Source organism: Syzygium oleosum, unplaced genomic scaffold, assembly GCF_021117445.2.
Source record: "Syzygium oleosum isolate NSW1041296 unplaced genomic scaffold, Sole_v2.1 Sole_v2.17, whole genome shotgun sequence".
Taxonomy (NCBI): domain Eukaryota; kingdom Viridiplantae; phylum Streptophyta; class Magnoliopsida; order Myrtales; family Myrtaceae; genus Syzygium; species Syzygium oleosum.
The window spans coordinates 885,773-908,098 of record NW_026607501.1 but is presented as its reverse complement, the minus strand read 5'-3'; the positions used below and the strand labels follow the sequence as shown (position 1 = coordinate 908,098).

General features: G+C 39.0%; 1 protein-coding gene and 1 pseudogene across 1 annotated transcript; one reads left to right on the top strand and one right to left on the bottom strand.

Annotated features, from left to right (window-relative positions):
- Nucleotides 1-1,381: 1,381 nt before the first annotated feature.
- LOC115688737 (uncharacterized) lies at nucleotides 1,382-2,398 on the top strand. Its single transcript, XM_030614644.2, has one exon. It carries the CDS (start codon nucleotides 1,407-1,409, stop codon nucleotides 2,214-2,216), a length of 810 nt encoding a protein of 269 aa, XP_030470504.1. The 5' UTR covers nucleotides 1,382-1,406; the 3' UTR covers nucleotides 2,217-2,398.
- Nucleotides 2,399-10,336: 7,938 nt separating this feature from the next.
- Nucleotides 10,337-17,910, bottom strand: LOC130140270 (structural maintenance of chromosomes protein 4-like; annotated as a pseudogene).
- Between the last annotated feature and the right edge of the window lie 4,416 nt (nucleotides 17,911-22,326).

Here is a 22,326-nt window from a genome sequence, read left to right as displayed (position 1 = left end):
CCATAGATCCACCCGGAAATCGGATCGCCGGTGCGGTCCGATTTCCGGGTGGATCCATGGAACCAATCCTACCAAGCTTCACATGTCCGCATTGTAATATTATAAGGAGGTGCACATATGCAGAACTTTTGGATCGACATTGACAGGAACACTAAGGAAAAAACCTAAAAAATGATGTGTTCTGGTCTCATTTCTGCATGCACAAGCAGATAAAGAAGCCAAGCCATTTGTCATGTATCCCCCCGAGAGGTCCCATGTGCTGTTCCGGTGTTCCCATATCCTCACACACCATCTCACCTCTGATGTTTGGGCATCTCCAGACGGCCTCATTCCCTAGAAAAAATCCCAATTTTAGATCAACTCCCAAATTTAACCTGAACGTTTTTTATCTCAGAAAAAATCTCAAACTTTAAATTCAGTCCCAAATATGCCCCAAACTTTTTTTTGTCTCGGAAAAAATCCCAAACTTTAAATTCAGTCCCAAATCTGCCCCGAATTTTATTTTGTGCAAAAAAAATCACCAAAATTCAATTTATTTTCAAAAATATACCCCCATGATTCAGTCCCAACTTAACGTGGCACTTCCACGTCGATAGCAAATCCACATCAACAAAGTAATGGGACTTTTTTTATAGACATAGAAAAGTTTGGAGTAAAACCTAAAAATTAGGTTTTTTATTAATTAAAAAAAGGTTTTTGGGGTAGATTTGTTATCGTCCCTAACTTTCATATCTTAGAATGGTTTTATTTTGAAAAATTTCAATAATTTTTATTAGATTGGATTTGTTATCGAAGTGGAAATGCGACATCGCCTATCGCCCTATTACTTTGCTGATGTGGATTTGTTATCGAAGTGGAAGTGCCACGTTAAGTCGAGACTAGATCACGAGATATATTTTTGAAAATAAATTTTAGCCAATTTTTTTTTGAAAATAAATTGAAATTTGTTGATTTTTTTACACAAAATAAAATTCAAGGTAAATTTGGGACTGAACTTAAAGTTTGGGGTTTTTTCTGAGACAAAAAAGGTTTGGAGCAGATTTAGGACTGGACCTAAAATTTGGTGTTTTTTCTGAGATAAAAAAGTTCGAGATAAATTTAAAATTTGACCTAAAGTTGAAGGTTTTTTTAGTGAATTCACCCATCACCAATGAGGCCCCCAATCACGACAAAGTTCAGACCTCAAATTATATATGTATCTGTGTGTATGTAAAAAATAGTAAAATTAATTTTCATGAAACAAACAAATAAACAATATCCTTCATAGTCTCCTTCCCTTTTATAAGATCCCATCACCAAGCCCACCCTCTTGTTCCAATCTCACCGTCTACATCAGTCTCTCTCTCTCTCTCTCTCTCTCTCTCTCTCTCTCTCCCCCAAAACAGAGAGAAAGAAAAGGAAAGATTATGGTTTCCCAAGAAGACATTGACCCACCTCCCTCAGCCCCCAGGATCTCATTCTCTGCAGATTTTCTTGATGAAAACGACTTCATATCCATTCACCCAGATGGCCATTTCCCCGACCAAGAAACCCAAGCCAAAGAAACCCCAACAGTGGACCTTGGAAAGAAACCAAGAAATGGTGAGTTTGAGTTCTTGGCCGCCAGCATGAGCACCCACAAGATGATGACTGCGGATGAGCTCTTTTTCGAGGGAAAGCTGCTCCCTTTCTGGCAAATGCAGCAATCCGAGAGGCTCAAGAGAATCACCCTTAAGCCGAAATCCGGAGACAGTGAAGAAGCCAGAGATGGAGGTCGAGATCAAGAACGAGTTCAAGAAGAGGAAAAGATGAGGAACAGCAAGAACAGTAGTAACAGAGACCAAGATCAAGAACAGAACAGAGTGAGTTGGCTACTTGACGACGACCCATCGCCGAGGCCGCCCAAGTGCACTGTCCTTTGGAAGGAGCTCCTGAGGCTGAAGACCAAGAGGGCTTCGTCCTCCCTCTCGCCGTCGCCCTCTTCATCATCCACTTCGTCTTCCTCGAGCTCGCTCGGCGACGTGGCTTCCATGGACGAGAGGAAGGAGGCCAGAGACAGAGACAGGGAGAGCAATAGCAACTACGTCCAGAGGATAAGGAAAGGGTTGGAGAGGACGAGATCGAACAGCATTAGGATCAGGCCCATGGTAAACGTGCCCATTTGCACGCACGTGAAGAGCGCGAGCGGTGGTGGGTCGTTGCCTCCTCTGTTTCCGCTCAAGAAAGGAAGAGTTTGAGAGAGAGATGTGGAAGGTGAAGGTGGAAGATGAAGGGTTCGGATCAGGGAGAGATGTGAAGATTTTTGTCTATGTTTTCCTTTGTTTCTGTTTTGCTTTCTTTCGTTTTTATTTTCGGGTCTACTAATTTCGTTGTTACGGCGGATCTGCTGATTTAGAATGTGCATATGCTGACTTTGTAATTTGTTTTGTGGAATTAACCATGACTAATTACATTTGGCTTCTTCCAGTGTCGTGAAAAGCAGGAATCTGCACTACATTGTGGCCTCAAATCACATGTACATCTCTTTTTCCATTTATCAGATGATTGTACCACTGTCGATCTTAATCTTGAAGTGATTAGTGGATTAAGTTTTCCTAGCAATGGAACAAACCATTAGACGCTGTAGGTGATCCACATGATGAACCAGCAAAAAATGGGAGTGGAGTTGAGTTTTTGGTTTCAAAGAGGGGAGATAATCCAAGAGGAAGTATTAATGAAACTCATATGGAAATATGTAATGGTCGGGTTGTACTCGGGCCTTCCCATTAGGTTAGTTTTGGGTGTATCTAATGAGGAAATGAATTTATTGACCTTCTAATTTTTTACAGCACTTTCTTTTTCAGATGTGCAGACAAGGGATATTTTAATCTGTTCAGTAAATATGTTTCTCCCTACATTATTTGTCTTCAGTGTACATTCAAAGAAGTGATGGAAGTTATGTCTTAGCTTGGTGAGAAGCAATGGTCATCCCTTCCAACTTCGTTTGAATTAGAAATACTGGGCGGACTGGGCACTCCAGGTTAGACATTTTTTTGTCACGATCTGTTTGCACTACACTTAATTGATTTTATGTGTTAGGATTGAGTTTTGTCGTGTTTGTGTCTTAAATAGGTCAACTCGTCTATATACAAAATAGTAATGTCTTGTACGCAGATTGACCCTTTCAGCCAATTTATGACATGTTTAGACATGCTCAATAGATAGATTAATATATTGAACATGTCAAGCGGTGAATGCGTAACTACGTGTAGACATCATTGTAGACATCATAATATACGTTTAAGGATATTTTCGCATATGTTTTGCAAAAAGAAAAAATAACATTTCTACAAGTTTTTTTTGTAGAAGAGTTTTATGTCTTAAAGGTTTTATATATCGTGGCTTGTAACTCTCTTAACAATTGTGTCGTGTTTGGATTTCAAGCACATAACATGATTGATAAACATGGCGCGTTCTAATTAAATTGTGTTTTGACACCAGCATGCTTATGATAGAAAACATGAATCGTCGACCCTATTTTAAATGGAATGTCCATTAAACCTAGAGATTAAATCGTGGTTCCTATTCTTATCATTCACATTCACAGAAAATCAATTCTGTAAAATTATAAATCTAATTATTAAATAACGACAATTCATATAAAATGAATCATATCTCGAAGAAGGAGATCATCATTAGAACAGAAAATATAAAGAAAGGCAAAGTTGCTGATTTTGATTATGATGGCTTGTTCATATTAAGTGAAAGTTTGGGTCTGTCAGAGTGTCATGAGCAAATAACTAGAGTTGAACAGGGCCTTCCTCCTAAAGCTAGTAATAGAGGCTTCCAACAAAGGTTCTTCCACTCATGATAACTTATCTACATTGCCACTTAATTTTGTGAATCCACAACCTGGCAATATGGTGTTTCCCCATGTGCATCTCTGTAGTAAGAGCTCACTCCAAATCAATATGTGCCTTAGGTTTTGAAGGATGTCCTACAAGCACCACCAAAACCACCTGATGATATTGGTGGGATGGGAGACATCAATTCTTCTGCTAATTCACCTTTGTTAGAGGTTCTACATTGCCATAAAGAGACAACTCACATGAAGCCTGATGAGGATGTTGATATGCCGAATTCTATGATGCTAGACGGCTCCATCTAGCTGCTGTACCCTTCTCTTTTTCGAACATTTCATTTTTGCAGTTGTTAAGTGGAATTGCCGAGATATGGGGAGTGAAAAGTTTTTAGCCACAGCTAAGAACTTGATTCATTTGCGTAGAGTTCAAGTGCTTATTATTATTAAGTCGAGAGTAAGTAGAATTCAAGCTGTAGAAATAATTAGGAAGTTTCACTTTCCTGATCATACTCGGGCTGAGGCACAAGGTTTTTCGGGAGGAATAAGGTCATTATGGCGTGATGCTTTCTTTTCTATAAAAGTAGTCCAAATTGATTCTCAATTTATTCACATTCGAATAAAAGAGAGGGGTAACAGAATTCCGTGGTTGACTGCTGTCAATGGCAAACCAGATGAATTAGCTAAAGCATAATTGAGAGGTCAACTTGTACAAGTAGCTGCTATAATAACAGGTCCTTGGATGGTCACACGTGATTTTAATGACATTGCGTTTCCAAACAAAAAGAATGGGGGTGCATCAGTCAACGCTGCGAAATGTCTGGGTTTAAAGAGTAGATCGACAAATTATCGTCTCATTGATCTTGGTAGGGTGGGAATGAAATTTACAAGGCATGGGCAGAAGTGGAATGGATATAATCGGGTATTTAAGTGCCTTGACAGAGTATTATGTAATCTTTCTTGATGTTTATTGTTTGTTGATGCGACAATTCGAGCACTTCCAAGAATTAAATATAATCATCAATCTCTCTGGATTTTTCTAGCAGTGAGAGCACTCCCAAGGTAAATTGGCCTTTTCGTTTTGAAGCAGCTTGGCTAACTCATTCTTTTTTAAATGGTTTTGCTCAACTAAATTGAAATTATGAGTTATCGATTCATGTTATTCCGGCCCAACTTCAAAACAACTTCAAGGAATGGAATCAGAATGTCTTTGGGAAAAGTGTCAGAAAAGTCTTAAACTTTTTGCATAGGTGATAATTGAGTCATAAATCTATTTTTGGTGCCAATTGAGTCATAAACTTTTTACATGCCAATTGAGTCATAAACTTTTTTTTTGTACCAATTGAGTCATAAACCTTTTGTTATTGTGCCAATTCAGTCCTTCCAGCAAATCTTGGCTAGATTTTGATGACGTGGACGCCGGCCGGCGGCCAGTCACCGGCGCTGACGTGGAAAACTTTTAATAATATTTTAATATTTTTTGAATTTTTATTTATTTATTTTCTTTTTCTTTTTCTTTCTTCCTCCCCTCCCTCCTTCCTCCAACCAGTCGCTGGTCTAGCGACCGGCCAGAGGCCGGTGAGGTCCTTGTTGGCCACGGGCGAGGCTTGCCCTCGTTGGATGGCCGCAAGGGCGGCCTCGCTCTGGGCTGGTGAGGTCAAGCCTCGCCCAGCCATGGCGAAGCTCACCTTCGCCCTCGCCTTCGTCGTCGCTAGCGAGGGCGAGCCTCACCCGTGGCCAGCATGGCTTGCTAGAGGCCGGCGACCGATTGGAGGAAGGAGGGAGGGGAGGAAGGAAAGAAAAAGAAAAGGAAAATAAATAAATAAATAAAATTCAAAAAATTTAAAGTATTGTTAAAAGTTGTCCACGTCAACGCCGGTGACCGGCCACTGGCCGGCTGGCGTCCACGTCAACAAAATCTGGCCAAAATTAGCCGAAAGGACTGAATTGGCACAAAGACAAAAGGTTTATAGTTCAATTGGCACAAAAAAAAAAGATTTATGACTCAATTGGCACCAATGCAAAAGGTTTAGGACTTTTCTGACACTTTTCCCGAATGTCTTTAGAAACATTTTCAGAAGAAAAAATGATTTGTTGGCTAGATTGGGAGGCATCCAAAAATCATTTGAGAAATGTACAAATCCTTCTTTGTTAAAGCTTGAAGTGAAGTTACAAAAAAGAGTTTGTTGATATCTTAGTTCAGGAAAATATCTATTGGTATAAAGTATCTTCATGCTACCAATATGGTTGCAGTTCGGGGATAAAAATACAAAGTTATTTCATGCTACCATAATCATTCCTTGTGGAAAGAATAACATTGATGCTACGAAGAATACCAATGGAGAATGGGTGTCTTACCGAGAGGAATTGAAAGGCATTGTGGTAGATTTCTACAAGAATTTTTTCACTGGGGATGACTTAGTCCCAACCGTGGTTCTGCAGTTTAACAGTTTTCGAGTCTTGAGTTCTTCATAAGCTTCAAATCTAGCTAAGCTAGTTGAGAAAGTAGAAGTACACGGAGCACTATATGATATAGGACCTTACAAAGCACCCGGGCCGGATGGCTCCCAAGTAATTTCTTTCAACATCAATGGAATTTGGTTGGTACTTTGGTTGTTAAAGTTATTGTTGAGGCTTGTAGTTGGGCTGAGATTAATATAACTATCTTAATACTGATCTCAGAAGTGCAACAACTAGAGACAATCAGCAATTTTGGTCTAAAAAGTCTATGTAATGTCGCTTACAAAATTCTTGCCAAAGTGCTTGTTAATAGACTAAAGGAAGTGCTTTCACAACTCGTGTCGTCTAATCAAACCAGCTTTATTCCTGGTAGACACAGTTAGGACAATGTTATTACTGCACAAGACATAGTTCACTGGATGAGCAAACTCCAAGGGAAATGAGGATATATAATCCTCAAAATTGACCTTGAGAAGGTGTATGATTGACTTAAGCAGTCCTTCACTAAGGACACTCTTCGCATGTTAGCTGTTTCGGGGTTTATGGTTCAGCTCATTATGTATTGCATCACATCATCGTTTTTGCAAGTTTTGCGGAATGGCAAGACCACGGAGGAATTCTTTCCAAGCAGGGAAATACGTTAAGGAGACCGCCTCTTACCATAGGTCTTTCTTTTATGCATGGAATGATCTCACCTCATTAATGATGCAATGAATTCAATACGATGGAAACCTTTTTGTTTACGAAGGAGGGGAACACGAACTTCTCATCTGATATGCATGGAGATCTACTGTTAATGTCAGAGGCTTAGAGAGATCAAATGGCTGTCATCATGGAATGTTTAGGTGATTTTTGTAACAGAATAGGGCAAGTTGTGAGCAAGGCTAAAACTAAAATTTTATGTTCAAAGATTACTTCTCAGGGGTTGAAATGAAACTTGAGTGAAATTTCTAGTTTTGATTTATGTTCGGAGCTAGGCAAATATTTGGGAGTGCCTTTGATTAGTGGAAGAACTTCTTCGAGGCATTTTCAATCGATATTATAGAGGACTAATAATAGACTAAGCGGATGGAAATCTAAAAGCTTGTTAATGGTAGTTGGAATATCTTTAGCTCAGTCTACAGTTATGTCTATCCCTATCAATCATATGTAGTGCACTAAAGTTCCAGTTCAAGTTTGTCGAGTGATTGAAAAGAATTGTTGTGCTTTCATATAGGGAGATTCAAGTGCCGAACGTCAAATACACCTCCTAAATTGGGAGTCAATCTGCAGGCCTAAGAATCATGGTGGTCCTGGTCTTAGATTTCTTGAATTTTACTAATTAAGGATTCATTATGAAGTAAGCATGGGGCCTCGAGACTCAACCCAATAATATCTGGGAACAAATTCTGATTCCCGAATATTGTTCACATTTTGCATAGAGGACCAATATTCATGCTAAACTGGGTGACTCAATCTTATGGAATGCGATTGTGAATTCATGGTTGGCCTTATAGGAAGGAACTTTGTGGAGTTTGGGTAATGGCAAATCGGGTTTTGGACAAAAAGATGGATTCCAGGTGTGGAGCCGCTTTCTAACATCATTAATACTCAACTATCTGCTTTCGAGATGGACAGAAAGGTTTGCGATTGCAAAAAACACGCATACTGAAATGACGAGGGGCATTTTGTTTCCTTATCCCGAACAAGATAGGTAAACAATTGTTTAACCCCTCCGAGCTTAAATATTGGAAGACTTTCCTTCAAATTAATCCTATTAATAATCACCCCACACCGAGGCAGAATTGGGGAGACATTACAAGGTGAGAAAATTGAAAGGGACCTTTTTTTTTTTTTTTGATAACCGAGGTGTCCGCGCGCCAATGAGCTAGGGCTCAAACCAATCTGTGATGCCCGACTAGTCCTCGAGGCTAGCGCAAAGATCCCACCGCCACGACCCCCACTTAAATCACCGATGGGTGAGTTTGAACCCGTGACCTCTCGTGAAAGGAACGAGCGCAAACCAACGCGGCCACCGATGGGTGGGTTGAAAGGGACCTTTTTTCCCTCCCTTAAATCAATTTTCAAGTGTCTTTGTTACGGATGGTCTCAAACAAGAATTTAAGTATCCTAAAGTGATGAAGAGCATTTCATTTCACTGTCCGACACTTTTATCCCTTACATAGCCCATTTGAGCTTGTGAAGTCGTTTCTAAACCTAATTGGTAATCATATCTCACACTAGGGTAAAGCAGATGAGTTGCCACAACGAGGCAGCATGAACCGGATCTTCAATTGAAGATGAAGAGCCCGAGAGTAAAAAAATGCTAAGTTGTTCAAAAGCTGATGGAACTGCAAAAGCCAGAGTCTGGCTAATCCATGAATGTATTGAAAAGAAAGCAAAACGAAAAGAGACGAAAGAAAAATGTTGATGTTGTTGTGAAGCCCAATTGATGGGATGTAAAGCCGAAGTATCAAGGCCAAAGGCCCAAGTTTGCCAAAGTGGTCCCTAGTAAGAGAGCAAGGCTCTCACAATTCTCAAGCGATCCATAAATCGGAAATCGGTGTTAGACTCTCGTGGCCGACGAAGCATCTACATAAAAAGACAACTCCTAGTGAAGGAAGCAGATTTGTAATAATGTCGAGATGATTACTAGTTTCAATACTCCTTCGATGAAAACTCTTTAAGCCTAACAATTCCTTTCGTTTCTCAAGCACTTAACCGAACCTAAGTTACGTACCTTATAAAGTCTCCTCAAATTATGTCACTTAAAGTAACGTCGAAGTTTCAAATGTTAAAAGTTTCGCTCGAGTAAGTATAGGCAACATTGTTTCCATCTCATTTGCAAGTTCTTGACTTGTAACCCAGAAGAAGATGACATATAATTGAAGAACGTTTCATTCTAAGCCACAAAATTGAATTATCCCTTTTGCTAAGCTGCTAATCAAGCCTACATTATAGTACCGGTAGAAGACCCTCAGATTGGTAAAGTTGTATCGTTTGCAAGAAAATTCAGGCCCTTATCGATATGCTGACGATGGTAGGATCAAGTGATTATTCCTTTCTCCTACATCAATGGACGGAACAAATCAGGCTTCTAGATGAGAGTGAATGAAAAATACTTCCATAGTGAAAGTCTCCCATTCCGTATTTTGAGCGAATCCACATCATTAATAAAGATCGTCCTGATGATGAATTCTTCCCGTGAATATTTAATGATGCAGACACGACAAAATAGCCATACGTAACCCTCAACTATTGACGAAAACGATTGTTTCAGAACATGCAATAGATTTTGACGGTTTATCTCTTGGAATATACATATGTTTGCTCTAACCATGTTTGATATAAAGCAATACTTTAAAACCAGAGTCATTTCCAGGGTCGGACTTGAGATCTAAGTCCATAATTACTGAGCTACCTCGAAAATCTACTGATTATTCAGGCTATTAAAATGAGGAACCCGCATGCATCATTCGAGGGCGGTTCAACTTTCGCATAATTGTACAACAATACATGGGTGGTTCAAAATCATCCGAGCACTCAACATGGTTTAAATCATTGGTTTTATACAAACAAAATAATCCTACTAGCATACTCTTACTTAGACATAGAGGCAGGATAGAATAAGGGCTCTTGAGAATACATCATGGCATTGTGTTTAAATGTTCTTGTCCACTTCCTCGTTCCTTGGATTGGGTTCATATATTCAGTAATGAGCTGATGCGAAGATTTCGTAGGAATTATGATTCAGGAAAACACAATCCTTGTCAACAGCAATGCATATTACAGCTTGAAGTTACTTGACAACTATGACAGTTGAGAGAGAGAGAGAGAGAGAGAGAGAGAGAGAGAGAGAGAGAGAGAGAGAGAGAGAGTCTGTGTGCGCATGTCGAAAGATTCAGAACCTCAGCCCTTACATTATAGAAAACCATTCACGTACTATGCATAAGTCAGCAAGCAAATTCATTAAATTACAGGCCAGAGGATGGCAAGCTATGCAAGATGGCAGACACTCTATTGAAACAAGAAGTTACGGAAGAGAGCATCATGCTTACTCAGGATATCTTAACTGACTAATCAGGCAGTATCGGCACACACCACGAAACTCTTCGGATTGATTGTAATGCTCCTACTGCAGTCGTCAGTTTTGTATATTCCAACAAGTCAATCCGCAAGCTCAAACATGCTGTTTCTGAGGCTGCACATAGCATAGATAAAACATGAATATGGGGATTTTGGGGAACATTGTCATCTAAAATATATTTAGACTATCTGCTACCCATTGTACCTTATAATAATGAATTGGGCATCCTTTGTCTGATCTTTCACACAGTGTCCCACAAGAGAAACATTTTTGAAGTCTGTGAAATTATAACGCAGACAACTAAGGTTGGAACAGGGGCAAAATAAACAGCATGCGAAAAGAAACGAACTCTGGAATGTGCACTGAGTACCTAGAGCAGCATTGATTTCGTCCATCACATATAGCGGAGTGGAATTGTAGTGATGAAGGGCAAATACAAGAGCTAATGAGCTGAGAGTCTGAAGATTCATAAGGGCAATTGTCATACCGACACATAAAGCTTCACAAAATAAGTGGGGCAGAGCAAGTATGTTTTCAAGTTACCTTTTCCCCGCCAGATAAGTTAGCGATGTTCCTCCAGCTTTTATTTGGTGGCCTGACACTGAAGACCACACCTTCAGAAAAGGGATCCAAAGAGTCGACCAATTCAAGTTCTGCATCACCTCCTAGTGTGATCATCTGTTTTCTAAAAGATAAGGATCAGGAGGAAAAGTACCACAGGTGCTCAGCACCTGATATAGTTTGGAAGCTAGTTTTCCACAAGTGCACAAAAAATTGAGCCCAGTAACTGAAAGGTCAAGGTAATTTTAAGATGAACTAGACAAGGCAGGAGATGTGGCAGCATTATCATCAATAACAGTTAGTGCTAAGCATGCATCAAGAAGTTTATTAATATGGAAAGATCGAATCAACTATTAATGAGAAACTAAGAGGTCGAGATATGTTGTCATGAACCTACGCAGACATGTGCAGGCATGCGAGATGTATAGATATACAATTACTCATATAGGGAGAGAAATTAAAACCTGATACGTCTCTTTTAATTTCAGAGATACATTATCGAATCCTGCCATGAACTCATCCAGCCTAATGTGAAAATACCGGTTAGAACTATTTCAATCTCAAGATGCAAGATGAAAAATAATTATTCTTACCTCTTCTTTCTCCACCCATCATACTGTTTCTTTATGTCATCTCGTTGTTGAGTGATATGATTAAGATCATCAACACGTTGACCATATAATGCAACTTTCTTCCTGTACCTGTACATACAAAAAAAATTACTCTAGAAACTCTTCTCATGCATCTCAATGTGCACAGGATATTGAGAGCAAGGAGACAAAGTTCCTACTCTAAGAATGAATCAAGATTAGGACTCATTTCCTTGAGTTGCGCTTCTAGTAATGCTACCATCTCAAGTGCCCTCCTCAAGTCACAAGTCTCGGTCAGAGACTTATCAGTCAATGTAGCTTGAAGCTTTGCAGGATCTACTGAATCTTTGTGAATCCTACAAAATACAGAGTAGGATTTGAAAAACTATGCAGCGCTCTGCCACCATAGGATTTATTTTTCTGTAAAACAACATACTGTCCCATATGTTTTGTAAGTGCAACTTGCAGATCGTCATGTCTTTTCTGGTAACTTTTTGCCTCCAATTCCAATTCATTGAATGTCTTCTTCATGCCTTGTAATTTGGAATCAGCATCAATCTGCAGTACTAAGAAACCCCAATCATATGGCCCTCTTTAGTGGATGGTAGGAGCAGGAGCGGAAAAGGTTTTGCCAGAAGGTACCTCTGATTCCCGCAATTCATCCACAGACCTCTTCACTTTCCCATATTCAGATTTTGCTTTCTCCAAGACTTCTCTATGCTCATCTATAAGCTAAAAGCAAGCACCCAAAGTTATGTCATATCAACATTAACCAGCAGACGCATGTCATTTTGTCTAGACACCACAAGGATACCCTATGGCATACGCACAGAAAAACAGAGACACAATAATACCTGCTGAACTTTGAATGCTTTCTGTTCTATTTCTCGGAAAGCAGAGTGCTTCTCCTCAACAAGTCTCTCTTTCTCCTTTGTTGCCTCCTCAAGCTCTTTCGTTAATTTTTTATCATTTCCTGCCCAGTATCTATCTGGAATTTGTGGCGGTTGATCTCTGTCTCGTGTTGATCAATATCCTGATAGTGGAAAGATAAATATATAGACTTTCGACAACATAATTCAATATAGAAAAGAAGCGAGTTCTTACAGACTGAATCTTAGAGACCCTGGACTTCTGCGCTCTCATCTTTTCCGTTCCAGCATCAATTTTCTTCATCAGCTCCAACGCCTGAAAACAGAAGTCATCACCACGAGGAGTAAGCAGAAGACAAATCCAGTTTGAAGTACCACAGGCTATATTCTCTACTTCACCTGCTGTGCCATATTTATACACAGATCGGAGACAACAGGCGACGTTTAGTTGCACAACAATAAGAGCAGCAAAACTTATTAGAAGAACATCATTAAAAACACCCACCATATCCTTCAGTTTTTTGTACCCGAACATAATCCTACCAATCTCCTTTTCTTCATCGTGAGTAATTTTCTTAACCTCCTCAAGCCTATCGAGTTCATCCTTCCTTGGCTTTGATGCTGCCTCCAAAGAAACAAGTCGATTTTCAAGGTAGCTATGCTGGGAATGCAAACTGTCTACCTGTAAAGCAAGATCTTTGTCCGTCAGTGTCAGTACATATGACAATAACAACATGACTGAAACTAATAAGTACCTGCTTGTGGCACTTAGGCTATTCCATCTCGAGATTTGCAAGTGCTATTTCAAAGGACTGGTAACGCCTCACTGCATCACCTATTTGTTGTCGCAGATTGCTTAATTTATCAGACAAGGTTAAAAGCTCGTTCTCTGCATTTCCAATGGCTTCCGCAGACACTGTGGAGCTTCGAATGCATGTACCCATCTTACCACCACGTGGTTTACTTCCCCCTCCACTCATGGTTCCAGATTTTTCAATAAGTTCTCCATCTAGTGTTACGACACGTCTAAATTTTCTACTTCCACCGTAGGCAATTCCTGTTGCCTGAAAGTTGTACATAAGTGTGATCACAACACAGGCCAAAAGGACTAAGTCATCTTTCTGACGAATACAAGCCTTGCTGTACGGAAGTTCGATTATTTCAATCTTGTGGCACTAACTTACGGGACCTTTACATGTTCTAATTTAAACATGGGACAAAGCCAAAAAAAGAAAATATTTAAACACGTCCTCATCTGCGGATGTGTATGGGTGTGCATAAAAACTAAATCTAAGATACATGAGATATCACAACTTCATCATTACCTGATTGATATTCTCTGCTACAACAGTATTTCCAAGCATGGCATAAAAAGCAAGCTTCACTCTCTCATCTTGGACTTTGATTAGGTCAAATAGACGTGGAACTCCTTCTCGAGTGCTTACCTTCTTCAATTTGTGGAGAAGACTAACTTGCATCTCCTTCATTAAGGAAATACAAGAGTTAAACAAACAAAACAATTTCATAAAGCACGAGAAATTACCCAACTATCAACACTTTCCTTCCCAATTCTGCAGTCCTACCAGCACAATTGAGGCCGAAGAAAAAAATAGTTAAAGAAGAGTGATGTGTTTGCATTCAAGGTGATGAATATAAATTGAAGAAAGAAAACTGGGGGTCAATAATCAATCTTAGGTCAGAGAACTTGTGCATTGCAAATCTAGCAACATCAGCTGGTTCAACCGGCACACAATAAAAACAATTGCCTAAAAGTAGCATCTGAGCAATGAGGGTTAATAAGCAATTTGTACCAATATCATGAAAGTTGCAATGCCTAGCCCCTCTTTCCGTAGTAACTCAACACATGCTTGTGCTGCGCTCGTTGTTTCCACCACTGTATAGTGAAGTCCCGGACATGCCGTTGATAGAGCAATATTGTACTTTGCTGCAAGGTGTAAAGTTAGTCAAGCATGTGAGCTGTTAAAGATTATTTAGTTTTTCGGGAGCAAAAAAAAAAGAGTCAAAATCATTAGATGCATATTCACAAATTTTGGATCACATGGATATGGGCTCGCGTCTGACTTGGTCATGAGATTAGTAGGATATTTCATGAACATGGGATTGGCCTACTTAAAGTGGGCTTCCTCGACATTAAAAGGAGGAACAAAAATCTGAATACTTGAGCACTGTCAAATTCTGAAGTATGAGTAGAAAAATAAAGAGGACAATAAACGACAGTGCAATTTCTGCACTTTTATAAACTACAGCGAAGCCCCCCTGTCAAACTTCCACAGTGAAACTAGAACGAAGTCAAATCTAAGTAAAACAACAAACAACACTAACCATCAATAGCTCCAAAGTCACCCATTCGCCCATATACTCCCTCTATCTGATTTGACTGCTTGGCACGCAAAATTGCCTTCAAAACTGATCCTTGACTCTTCTCAGAATCCATAACAAGCTTAAGTTGAGTAGCCTTTTCTCTTGCGGCTTGTTCAAGCGGTATTAGTTTTTCTTGTTCTCTAATGCATTTCTACAGGTAATTTAAAAGTTTGAGCAGGAGGTGAAAGCGAACAAAAGAAATGCAATGTAAACATGATACAAACTTGCTCCAATCTTTGAGCTTCTGAGACCTCCAGCCTTTTCTTCTGGATATCCTCTTGGATATTAGCAATGTTTTCCATTCTTTTTTCAATCTTTCCCTTGATGTCATCCATCTGCTTTTGAGCATCTTCAAAAGCAGAACGACCAGCTTTATACTGTAAGAAGTAAATACATAAATGAGCCAAAGATTTACATACCCAAACTTTCTTGACCTCTTCTTTGATTGCTCAAAGCATAATAATCCATAGAACAAGACATCATGGTGAGCTGGGAACTTTCTCAAACGTCATCTCTAATCCCCCTCTTGTAAGTTAAAACGAAGTTTCTCCACAATGAAAAATGATATATCTCTTTGACTAACCTACATGTATCTCCTAGAGTGCAGGGGCTTAAGCCCCAACACAGAGGTAGATATTTCGACCAACAATGCTATTAATACTATTAAATTGTAAGTGGATAGCACATCGCCTTCTCATTAAGAAGCTTGCTCTCATTACATGCGACTTCAAGTTTTTCTTTATGTTCAACCAGTTGTTCTTCCCAAGGTTTTGAATCAGCACGAACTTTTGCAAGCTCAGAATGACATTCATTTTCCGCTGCTTGTCAAAATCATCAGAAGGGAAAGAAGCGTTTAAGAAAGCTCATCAGCTTAGAGCATGAAACTCCAAGAGAAATACGATTGCAAGAAGGGATTCTATCATCATCAATAAAGTACTGCATCTTACCCATAACAAAATAAGAAATGGAGCATGTCCATCCAAGCAATGTTGGGGAGGGGTTTTATGTTTCTTAACCAATTAGACCACATTATGAATAAATTGGATGAAACCAACTTACTTTTAATGAGATCCAAGCTTAACTAGAGACTGCTGATTGTCTCTCTCACATGAATTTGAACCAACAAAAGTCTAAGTCATAAACAATGATCCTTAATCTGTCATCAAATCAGAAAGCTCATAAGCAAGAAGCTACAAGCTTTCCTAAGTTCAAATAAATTATTTTTAGACTGATTATCATCCTTGAGTAACTTGACGCAGCAAAAGAATTTACAAATATGCTCATAGCTCAGTAGAGTGTTGGAGATTGAACCAGAAAACCATCCCATATACAAGATTCAAACTAATAAAAAGTGAAAAAATACCTCGAGAGTTCTCTTCGATTTTCTCCAGAGCTGATTCTTCATCTGACAATAGTTTTTCCAGTTTTGGAATATTGTCCTCAAGTTCTGGAATTGTCTTTGCTAAATCCTCACACTCCTTTGTTAAATCTTCGATTTTCAATGCATCCTAGAGGAAGGAACTGGTGAAATGCAAATTCAAGCTTAATGTATGTAAACTATCTGCTCCCTACCTTTTCAAGTTTCTCCTCAACTTTCTTGATGTGCTTCAAATCTTCCCGATATCCGACATTTTGCCTTTCAAACTCCTTGAATTCATCCTTACAGACTAGTAAATTGTTATCTAATTCCTGATCATACATAGAACAATCCCAATTACAAATATTCAGAGTAGCGGAATGGGAAAAAAATATTTCAGCAGTAATCATAACATTGCAAAGAGTATGCACACATCCTTCCTCATATAGAGGGAAAAACGGCTGATATGTGGTGGCTGGAGCTACTTCAACTTGTTAGTCAGACCCAAGCAGAGCATACCTCTTTTCTGTTCAGATACTTCTGGTGCACATCCTCGAGCTCCTTCAGTGTTTTGTTACTTTCTCCAATTTTCTGCCTAGAATAAACATCCCAAGACCCAATACAAAAGTGTGAACTTTGGATACTAACACAGACATAATGAAGCAAACAGATACACCTTTGTGTATTCAAATTTTCTTCTAGGCTGGAGAGGTTTGCTTGCATTTCAATCATTTTGGTGTTGCTGTCTTCATAAGCCAATTTTGTGGCTTTCTCTTGCCATTTCATTAGAGAGAACTCCCTCAGCATGTAAGATTCTGCTTCGTTCTTCAAGTCCTATTGCAAAGACAATAACATAATGCAGCACCATCTCACGACTACAAAACCCACGATTTGGATGTCCAAAATATATTGTCATACCTCCAGGCTATCTCTTTCTTTCTCAGCCAGCTTCACCATTTGCACTACACCAGATCTCTTCTCATTCAGCGACTCCAGCCTGCAATGTTGGTCATTGTGTGTGTCATTGTCAGTCTAAACGTTACTCATTGTGCAATCTAGATGCGATGGGAAACAGATGAGTGACCCAACATATCCAGCAAATAAAGGATAGAGGCATAAGTCAGGTAACGGTGGCACATCCAATGTATTCCACTGTATACAAATGGAAACCTGCACCATCCTGAATGTGCAACTTCAGATGTTATAGGCACCGACTCTTGCTATACCTCTGCACAAAGCCACATATTATAGTCTATTTTCCCATCTTTGAAGATACTACTTTCCTATCAAATATAAGGCAAGCACATTCACACCTATGAACAAAAGCACAACTAGAAAAACACACCGTATGGAAAAACCGTAAAATGTAAGATCATTAGACTGCTCTTTATCTTATGTTGTCATTCAAGTTCCGAGATGAAGTACTCACTCTTTGACTAATTCATCTAATTTCTCGATGTATTTGTTGGTTCCAATAATGTCTTCAAGATACTCAAGAAAACCTTCATCATGGGGTCCTTGGGCCTTCGGCTTCATTAAGGAAATCTGCTCGACTTCACCCTGATCACAGCAACTCTGAAGTCAGTTCCGTTTTGCATTAAGCTCAACCGCAAGATTTTGAGACGGGATTGACCTGAAGAATCAAGAAACGGTTGTTGTCCAAGTCCACTCCTTTCCCTCTTGTTGGAAACAGATTCCTAAACATAATACAAAAATTGCGGAAAAACGTGCCCATTCTATACTTGAATCACCGATCGTTCAAGTATATCACGTAAACGAACATACCTCTTTGCCACGATTAAATGCATTTATCACAGCCTCGAGAGAGAGAACAATCCTTGAATTGTTGAACAAAGCCCCTTCTTCTTTGTCCTTTAGTGAGAATGAGTTTTCTGATAATGAAAATGTAACCCACACACACTCTTACGTGTGTTCTCACTTTTGTTTCTAGACAATAACGCCAAGTGCTTATTTTCTTTCATGGGCTGGGTTAGCCCATCATGGCGCCCATCTTCACAAAGAAAATCCATCATCTCCCACTCGCACATGGTGGGCTAAACATTAACTCTCTTCTTGCAATATTCATACTAGCAAATAATCCGTGCGACCAAAGCATACTTCGAGAGCTCGTTACGATGCATCCGTTAGGAATACATAGCGAGCTCAAAATTGGGTACAACGTTTTCCGAGTAGATATAGTATGTAGTCCCCTAAATCAATCAGTCACATTTATATCCCCTTTGATCTCTTTTAGTATCTCGTATATTGTATTCACAACTATGATTTACTTAAAATCATAATTGGTCGAATTCGTGAATACAAACATAGAATGTGACATCATAAATAAATTGATCTTCCTCTTTTCTTAAACCTCTATTTCAGTCCAGCACGCTTTTCTAGAAATGCCCCATTAGATCGAATCATTCATGACCATTGGCAACACCCTAAGATAGCGAACACTAAATAAAAACTTTGAGAATAAGTCGAGTCGTGAGGGTACTAAATGAGGAACTCAGATCCTCAAGAGTCTCACACGGCATAAAGTTGAGATCAAGAACTTTTGCCACTCTTATCGGTCGTCTCATGCATACGTAGTATGAAATACGTACAGTATTAACTCCTTTCCCATGGAGCGTATGTCTTTACATTCAATACCATACAGATGATAGTTCAGACATACTCAATATCTAAACTTGAGTTCACGTATCTACTCTCCTAAAGAATCCATTAGAACTCACATCTGGCATCAAAGACAGATAAAGTAAAATATGTGGGCTATTTTACTTTCGGACATAGTAAATATTGTGTCCTCATCTTAATATTCAGTTAAGGCAACACTTGTAATTTAAGCTTGAGCTCTCAATTATCACCCAGATAATAAGCTTAAAAAAAAAATTGTCTCATCTCTATTTATCGCACAGTAAATAGAGGCGATTACCCGTGTAAGTGGGCTAATCTCATCTGTCAGACATACTTTCTCGATATAATGCACTAAGCATTGAGATGCATAAATATTAAATAAATTCATAGGCATTAATAATGAGAGAGCAACTTCATTAAATATGAACACTCAGGGAAAAATACAATATTCGTACATCACTTTCTACGCGGTCTCGGAGATTTTACATGACCATAGAAAACATCTCTTGGAATTGGCTTCGTCATAGGATCTGCTATCATTCTATGCGTAGATATGTACTACAAGTTCACATCTTTTCGTGCAACCATATCCTTGACAAAGTTATACTTTGTATCTATATGTTTGGTCTTGCCATGATATTTCGGATCCTTGGTGTATGCTTATCGCCGCTTGACTATCACTATTGACTAACAATGAGTCTTCAAGACATTCTTAGCAACACCTAAATGATCCAAAAATCTCTTAAGCCAAACACCTTCTTGTACTGCTCCTGACAACGCCACGAACTCAGCTTCCATCGTGGACAATGCTATACATGTTTGTTTCTTACCGCTCCAAGATATGGCGCCATTATTCAAGAGTAAGTAAACAAAACCAGAGGTAGATTTCCTTTCATCTAAATCTCCTCCCAATCAAGATCTCGAGTAGCCTTCAAGTCGCAGCATCCTTGCCTTGATAACTCAATGAATAATTAGCAAGTACCCTTTAGATACCTCATGATTCTTTTTACGGCTTTCCAATGTGCTTGACCTGGATTTGATTGGTACCTACTTACCATCCCAACCGCAAAACATATGTCAGGTCTTGTACACATCATAGCGTACATTAAACTTCCAATAGCACTAGCATAAGGAACACGTTTCATTTGTTCCTTCTCTTGTGGAGTCTTAGGACACAACCTATGGCTCAATCCTTCACCTTTGCAATAGGAGTATCCATGGGGTTTACAAGATCTTGCATACAAAATCGTTCAAGAACTTTATTTATATAAGTCTCTTGCGAAGAGACAAATAATCTCTTGAACGATCTCTTGAAATTTTAACTCCAAGAATATATGCAGCCTCACCCATATCTTTCATCTCAAAATTGGACGATAACCAACTCTTAATAGTATTAACCAACTCCATATTGCTTCCCGCAATCGGTATATCATCAACATACAATGATAAAATCACAAATTGATCTTTGGATCTTTTGATATACACACAATGATCTTCATCAATCATTGTAAAATCAAAACGCCACTATGGCATTATGAAAACGATCTTAGAAGTCGAAGACCGCTTTAAGGCCATATATCGATCTTAGAAGTCGACATACTTTTTGTTCTTGGCCTTTCACAATGAAGCCTCTTGTCTGCTCCATGTAAATTTCTTCTTCTAATTCTCCATTTAGAAAAGCGGTCTTTACATCCATTTGATGTAATTCAAGATCCATGCTTGTCACTATTGCGAGAATAAGGCGAATTGAGGTAAATCTCACTTACGGGAGAGAAAGTTTCTTCATAATCAATTCCTTCCGTTGATTATACCTTTCGCCACTAGGCGAGCCTTATATCTTTCTATTGAGCCATCGGATTTGCGTTTTATTTTGAGAACCCATTTATTCCCAATAGCTTTGCGTCCTTCCGGAAGATCAACCAGCTTCCCAAACACGGTTTGACTTCATTGACTCCATTTCTTCTTTCATTGCAATCATCCATTTTTCTTTTGTTAGGGCAATTTAGAGCCTCATTTACATTCCTTGCCTCGCCTTCATTTTGTAGAGCGATCATGAAAGTTTCCCCTTCAATTTCAAAACGTCGTCGGGGAATACTTTTGCGACTTGTTCGCCGTATGCGAGATTGTACACGTGGTATATCATTCTCCATTATGGTCCCACTTGGATTAGATAATGACGGAATCGTCTCATCAAAGGTTACAATTGAGATTGAGTCGAATTCAATTCCTCATTTCTCACATTGCTTCCACTTGGACGAACTTTATTGATTTTACTATTAGGATCCAAGGTTTCAAATAGTGAGTAGTTTTCACCTATTTCGCCCTTCTTAGGAAACTCATTCTCTAAGAATGTGACATCTCGTGATTCAAATTCAGTTATACTCCCACTTTCTTGCTCACCTATAAATACATATCCTTTTGAGGTTTCAGAATACCTTATAAAGATACTCTTCTTACCTCTAGGACCTAATTTCCCATACTTATGAGAAGATTCATGTGTATGGAGCTACGGCCCCAAGGTTTTAGAAAACTCAAATCGGATTTTCTACTTTGTTCATAACTCATACGGAGTGGAAATAACTGATTTAGAAGGGACACGATTAAGTATGTAGGCAAGAAGCATAAAGCGTCACCTCAAAAGGTGATAGGTAAGTTAGCCCGCGCCATCATGGACCCAACCATTTCTAGTAGGGTTACGTTTCTCCTTTCGCAACACCATTTTGTTGAAGAGTATAGGGAATAGACAACCGCCTTTCTATTCCCTTTTCATCACACAAATTTCTAGAACTCATCATATAAATATTCTCGACCTCGATCGGATCTCAATACTTTTATTTTCTTATCTAATTGATTTTCCACCAAGTTCATAAATATCTTGAAGCAACTAAAAGCCTCGAGATTTATGAGAAATCAAATAGACATATCCGAATCGAGTATAATCATCAATAAATGTGATAAAATAAATAGCCCCATGTCTAGCCCTCACATTCATTGGACCACAAATGTCGGAATGGATTAACCGCAAGGAAATTCAGCTCTTGTTCCTTTTCCAAATGGTTTCCTTGTTGTTTTCCCAAATAGGCAAAGGTTTCACAAGTGGGCAAGTCGACTTTTTTCAATATTTCCCATTAAGCCTTCTTTGGCTAATCTATTCATTCGTTATTGGCCTATATGGCCAAGCCTAGCATGACATACGTGCTCACATCATTATCACACGAAGTAGAAGACGTGAAGTGGGAATAACTAACATTGACATTTACGTAATCAACATCCAAGATTACAATAAAACCATCTAGAAAATAACCACAACCATAATAACTCGTACCTAAATACAAGTCTACACCATTGTTATGGAAGTTCAAATTAAAACCAAGCTTAACCAACACTAACACGAGACACTAAATTTCGACGAATCTCGGGAGCATATAATACATCATGTAGGAACAATGTGCTGTCCACCACGCATCATCAACCTGCAAAAATGCCAAGCACTGACCCTAGTTTTAATTATGCCTCCCAATTGCCCCCACTAAACATAAAAAGATAAACCCTAGGCTTCCTCACCCTATATCATAATTTTCTCT